The following is a 6,879-nucleotide window of genomic DNA, read 5'->3' on the forward strand; positions in this document are numbered from 1 at the left end:
GCCTTCGCGCGACGGGTCCCCCGCGAGTCCGCCCTATCAACTGTCGACGGCCCGGTAAGTGCCGACCGTGGTGGCAACGGGTAACGGGGAATCAGGGTTCGATTCCGGAGAATCTCGGATTTTTTGCATTGAATCAAGTACCCTTCCCCCCTAATATGCTGCAAATCCTTTATTTTGGTTCAGGAGAAGATGGGGGGCGAATGGGGGACACCTCCCCTGGTTCCAGATTAATTGGAAATTTTTCTTTTTTTTTCGTTGAATTAATCCTGTGAAATTCTAATATGCTATTCTGGAAAATTAATGAGGCAAATTTATCTTATCTTGTCTTACTAATTTTGCCCATCTAAACTTGTCCTTTGTATGCTTATAGGACGGAGATAATTTTCAGAGATAGTATTCTGAATATGTTATAGTGTTTTAATGCATTTAGAGAAGGTTATTTGCTTAGATATAGTTTTTGTACGGTAATGAATATTTATAAAAAAAAGACTTCTTAGTTAAAAATACAGTAAATATTACTCATTGTGCCCCACCCTAGCAATATGTTTAGGCTTACAAAATTGATATTGGAGTTAATTCCCTTACTTTTAAATTAGTACGCTGATACTTTTTTCTTGTTCTGTGTGGAAAAGCTATTCTTTTCTCGGTTACATTCATCCGAAAGCTCAGTGCTCACTGCTGTTTACTAATCCGTTAAAAATTTAAGCGATACCACCTCTTTGATGAGTTGAGGTTACGCATTAATTGCAATGAATTCTACTGCCTTAACTACTGATATTGAAATATTTTTGTCCCGAATAAGCAGTGTGAGAAGCTGGATATAATTAATCAGTACCTCGGTGGGTGCTTAGTTGTCCTATCAAATGTTTTAATGCAATTAAAAATATGAACTTGCATAGTTTAAGCATTATTGAAAGTGATGGTTAATTCTGGATGATATGCCAGGCAACAGGTAGTCATATTGGAGTTATCTCCCTTACTTTTAAATTGGCACGCTGATACTTTTTTCCTGTTCTGTGTGGAAAAGCTATTCTTTTCTCGGTTACATTCATCTTTACAGTCCAGAGTTCAAATTCCGCCGAGACCAACTCTGCCTTTCATCCCTCTAGAGCCGATAAAATAAAATACCAGTGAAATACTAGGGTCGATAATATCGACTAACCCCTTCCCTCAAAATTATTGGCCTTGCCTAAATCAGAAACCTTTATTTTTTTTCTTTCTTTTTTCATCTTTTTAAAACGAGAATTGAAATAAAGTTAACCTGTAGTTGTAAGGACTACCATACTTGCAATAAGCGAGTCATTGCTTTCGGTACATACAAACATACGACCACATTGCCAAGCAACGAAAATATAGACCCAGAACTTCATGCTTTATAAGAGACTAATTGATGATGATAGACTGTTCACACTTTTGTAAATAGTGTTTTGGTCACTAGTTGCAAGCAACAATAGTCATGTAGATCGAGCATATTCCATTCGTTTAAACCATAGGTTCTCAAAGGGGGCGGTAGAGAAAAAGGAGGCATTGGGAGGAAGGCAGTGGATTGGGGGACACTATGAATTTATAATATTATTACAGTGTTGTATACAAATTATATAATACTATATTAAATATCAATTGATTCATAGTATATATAAATTAGTTGAATATAAAATATTTATTTATACATAAAAATAGGGGTGGGGGCACTGAGACTATTATGTGGCCATGAAGGGACGGTGGCCCAAAAAGTTTGAGAACCTCCGGTTTAAATTGATCTCCGAATTAACCACTGAAGCATGCTAAAAACAAAAGTTCATGTGAACCAATGTTGGTGGCTGTTAAATTAAGAAAGCTACAGGAATTTAGATATGAAGGACTACTGCCATTGCTAAATGAACTGCTGGTTCTGTCTACTGCACCACACAAGAAAATCCAACATGAAGAAATGTGTTTGTTAACTACTGTAATGGTTAAAAGCCTTCACTACTCTAGCTTGTAATGAATTTTAAAGTAAGAATTTCCTCATATATTTCCTTGTTTTTAATCGTCCAAATGTAAACATAGTATGGTTAAATGGTTAAGAGGTTTTCTTCTCAAACTCTTTGTGAGTGAAACTGAGTCGACAGAAACTGTGTGAAAGCCTTTCAAATGAATTGTACCTGTAATTTAAAAATGTACATCCTGGTTGCATTATCATGCTGATTCTGCTTGGAAATTACACTATCATTTCATAGCCTCTGATTCTGGATAATCCTATGGAGTTTCTTGTGTCATGAGCCAGATCTCCATGTGCAGAAGAAGTAGGACAAGATGATGAACAGAGTAGTCAGTCTTGCATGTAAATGGGCCAAAGGTTAGCTATCCCTGAAAAGTCAGGCAAAGGTGGCAAATGCTTATATTGACTCTATCATATTAGTGCCTGACTGTTGTGCCTTGCCCCAGTTCATGTTTGACTGAATTGGAGCATCTTCTCTTCTATTTTTTTGTGGAAAGGAAACATTCCACTGATTAAGTGTTCCACTTGCTGTCTACACTGACTGAGTGGAGGACTGGTCATGCTATAGCTGATAATGTGAAGACACATGCCAAAGCTGCAATATCTTCAATTCCTGGGTGGTGAATAGGTGTAGTCACCATTTCTTTGACAAGCTATTACACAGCTCATCTATTTGACAAAGTTGTAGCCCTGAATCAAGCAGAGACTGAGACAGAGTGCTTCACATCTGTAATGTCATCAAGCCTCTGACAGTTGGGCAATGCTTGTGTGTGAGAGTTAGTGTTAGTGTTGTTGTTGAAGAAATTTTCAGAATGTCCAAAAAAAAAAGACAAAATGTATTTTGTGTTTTTCTGAAATGGTAAAATTTTCCATCTTCAAAACATGAATGAATGAATTTTTATTCCACTTTAATTACAGAAAAACTTCATTCAGTTTTACTTTGAAAGATACTGTTGCCTTTATGAATCAATGCCATTGTGAATGAAGTTAGACCAAAATGTTTTGGAGGTAAAAGTTAAAATAAAACCTAAGCTTTCCATGAAAGAACTTTTACATGACATAAACAAGTAATAAATCCAAATTCTGAAATTAGAAACAAAAAAATTGGAGCAATCATCAAAAGAAAGAGAGAGAAAGAAAAAGTCCATTGAAGCTGCCAACCAATAATAATCCTTTCTACTATAGGCAAAATGTCTGAAAGTTTGGGGGAGGGGACTAGGTGATGACTCTAGGTTTGATACTGAATTTATTGAACCCCACCACCAAAAAAAAAAAAGGATGAAAGGTAAAGTTAGGAAAATTTGAACTCAAAATGAAAAGTCAAACAAAATGCTTCCAAGCATTTCGTTTGGATGCTAACGATTCTGCCAGCTCACTGCCTCAATAATGCTGATAATAATTTCTTTATTAGTCACAAGGGTGGAAAGAAAAGAAGGACAATACAAAAAACAAGATACAACATAGTGGGAGTGGGGTTACATAAGATGTGTAAAGAAGAAACAACAAAAACAGGTAACAACAATTCCAAATATACAAAGTACCCAATAGGGGCAAGAACTGGTTAGGACCAATCAACAAAACCACCAAAAACCTGAATCATTTTCATGACAGGTCATAGAAGGCAAATGCTCTCTTTGGTTTATTGTTTTCCCAGCCTTCAGATGCATACTCAAAGTGGGTTTGTTACAAATGCTTATTTACTGCTCTTACCTTACCCTTTAATGATTTTATTGGTGGGAAAACACCTCCCTCCCCACTCTCACCTTCCTTTCCAAGTGAAACTTGCAAAAAGATGATGAGTGCTTCGCTGAAGAAAAAAGTGTCTATTTTCAGTTCTTTAAGTCTGATCTTGGGCTCTGTCTAGGTCAACAGTATGTATCACAAATGTGTAGTCTGTGCAGCAGACTGGTTGAAATTGTCCACATCCTATACTATTCCTGATCACTAAACTAACAAATACTTTATCTAAATAATATATGGATGATCCAGCATCATTGCTCTATGTCCACACAGGTATTTTGGGGGAAATCCAGCTGGTATCTGTCAGACAGTTGGAACTGTCTGTGTGGATTTTCTAAGCTTTTCCAGTCCTTCTCCTATCATCTAGTATCACACAATCTCATCAAGTGTCTGAAATGCTATTCCAGTCTCCCACTAACTTGAATGGACAGGACTTTCCCAAGAATGTTTCTTTTATTTGCTTTCTTATGGAAATCCTCCACCATGATTTCAGAATTGATGTAATAAGTTCAATCCAACTTCTTATGTGGATTTAATTAGAAATTTATTGAGTGAGATCATGAAGTTATAAATGAAACAAAATTTAAAATATTGCTGTTATTTAACCTCCAGATTGGTCATAAAAACAAATACAGCATTTTGAATAATCAAAATATTAAAAAAAGTACATTAACAAAACAACTGGTACTCTACAATGACTACTGTAAACTTGTAAAATAAAAGATAAATTCACAGTTTATTAAAAACAATATATTTTATTTATAAAAAATGAAATTACAATAAAAGATATGTAAAAATAATATTTAGAGAAGATGAATCACAACTGGATTTTAAAGAAGAATATGATGACAAACAGAAATTTGATGGCGTACACAGATGCACATACATATATATACACACACACAGGGCATATGTGACTGGAGTGGATATCAATACTTCAGAAGGAAAATTCTTTGGTAGGTCACAACTGCTCCAGTCAATGTTCACTCTTAGTTTCTGCAGTGTGAGGCAGCTACAAGATAATTTCCCTTCTGAATAACATATATTTTACTACAGATCAGCTTCTTAGATAGACACGTAATTATTTTCCAGTTGTTAAAGTATTTTGCTAAGACAAAAAAAACACTGCTATTGATAATGCAAAAATGTGATGAAGATCTAAGCACCAGTACTACATACACACACACACACACACATATATACATACACACACATACATATATATATATACATACATATACACACACACACATATATACATACACACACACATATATATATATATATATACATGCACACACACATATATATGTGCACACACACATATATACATATATATATATATACATACACACATGTATTTATATATACATATATATACACACACAGACATACATATGTGTGTGTGTGTATAATATATATCGTTCTCATATCAGAGTGTATACAAATCATAAAGTATGAGATGCCAAAATCTCTTTTAAACCTGAAATAAAGAAAATCTTACACTGAGACGATGTTCAGCTAATGCGTTTATCTGAATGATGCTCAATCTTCTAATAAACACACACACACAAACAAATGTAGATGCCCAGAGAAATAAAATTGATCTCATAGTTTGGTATGGAACTTTAATTTATGGTAAAAGGTAACATCCAGTTTATGCCCTTTTTGAAGGCAGTTTGTAAGTGAAGCCTTAGCAAATGAAGAATTAAAACAAATGCAGATTTTATCAATTAAGAATTTACCGCTGCATCAATGACAGTGTGTACTACACATATAGTGTGCACAGGTAACAGAAAATATTGAACTCCAGACGTCAAAGATATAGGCTATATGATGAAGAAAACTACAGGAAACACCCGCTTACCACTGATGTGCACACACACATACACACACAAATGCATATACAAAATCTGCAAAGAACTAGAGTTGGTCATGGAATGCAGTATACACACACACTGTTCCTAAAAAATATTCAGAGAATACACTAAAAGATTTTTTTTCTCCCACTAATTCACAAGTGATCTGTAATACCATTGTTATATTCCATCAGTTGTTGCTATTGAAAACATTAGTTTTGCATTCTTTCAGTGGCCGTTCTTCAAAATAATGTCCTCTTTGAGCTTTGTCAAGGGATATCATTAAAATAATTGCTTCAAAACATTGCAGTCTAACAGACTTTGTTGTCTTGAAAAAAAAAAATCTTGGTCTTCAGGTAAGGAAGCTTAGCACCAATTAAACATATAACAGGTATATATGTATCACACCTCCTTTTATTACAAAGGGAAATTTTATAGGAGAGTGGGAATGGAAGGACTGTAAGTTTTCTTCTTTTCCTTGCTTTCGGCATCAGAATTAGCAAATTGAAAAGATTTGTAGCTTAAATAGACAATCTATACAGCAAGAACTGAAAACATTCTTCAGAAAAATGAGCCCCCAATAAAACCAGTTTTATGTGGAGATGTTGACAGAATAGAGGTATCATAATCAGTAAAATGATCAGCAAATACAGTGAACCTTGTTTCCAAGCAGCACATGTGAGAGGGTTCATTGTTTGTAAGACAAACCATAAATTTGTCACGAAGTATGTCTTTTTGATTGAGCTCACCTACAGGTTCCCATAGTGATAGCAGTTTGTTATGGTGGAGATGATGATGTAAACAATCTCTAAACAGTGGTACTGTCGCTGCACCTGAAATATGAAATAACCAAAACAAATAATACAAGAATTTCACTCAGAAACAATAAACACAAAACTTAAGTTGGACAATGTCTAAAAGACCTTTAACATTAACTTTAACCTTTTTGATACCAACCTATTCAAGACCATTTCTAGTTCTAAAATACTAACTTCACATTTTAAAGTGCTTTACATTAAAACCCTCCATCAAAATTTCAACTCTTTTGTTATCATATTTATGTTGAAATACAGGTCTTTTTTTTTTTATTCTTTTTACTGTGGCCATGCTGGAGCACCGCCTTTAGTCGAGCAAATCGACCCCAGGACTTATTCTTTGTAAGCCTAGTACTTATTCTATATGTCTTTTTTGCCGAACCGCTAAGTTACGGGGACGTTAACACACCAGCATCGGTTGTCAAGCGAAGTTGGGGGGACAAACACAGACACACAAACATACACACACACACACACACACACA

General features: G+C 34.9%; 1 protein-coding gene across 4 annotated transcripts in view; it reads right to left on the reverse strand.

Moving 5' to 3' along the window:
* Window positions 1-4,438: 4,438 nt before the first annotated feature.
* Window positions 4,439-6,879, reverse strand: part of LOC106877480 (cadherin EGF LAG seven-pass G-type receptor 2) — a 301,895-nt gene continuing 299,454 nt past the window's right edge. For all 4 annotated transcript variants that reach the window (XM_014926392.2, XM_014926391.2, XM_014926390.2 and 1 more), the window contains one exon: window positions 4,439-6,413. In XM_014926392.2, the coding sequence (XP_014781878.1) occupies window positions 6,389-6,413 (25 nt within the window). In that variant the 3' untranslated portion in view covers window positions 4,439-6,388. The remainder of the gene's footprint in view (window positions 6,414-6,879) is intronic.

This window comes from Octopus bimaculoides, chromosome 11, assembly GCF_001194135.2.
Source record: "Octopus bimaculoides isolate UCB-OBI-ISO-001 chromosome 11, ASM119413v2, whole genome shotgun sequence".
In the NCBI taxonomy this organism is placed as follows: Eukaryota; Metazoa; Mollusca; class Cephalopoda; order Octopoda; family Octopodidae; genus Octopus; species Octopus bimaculoides.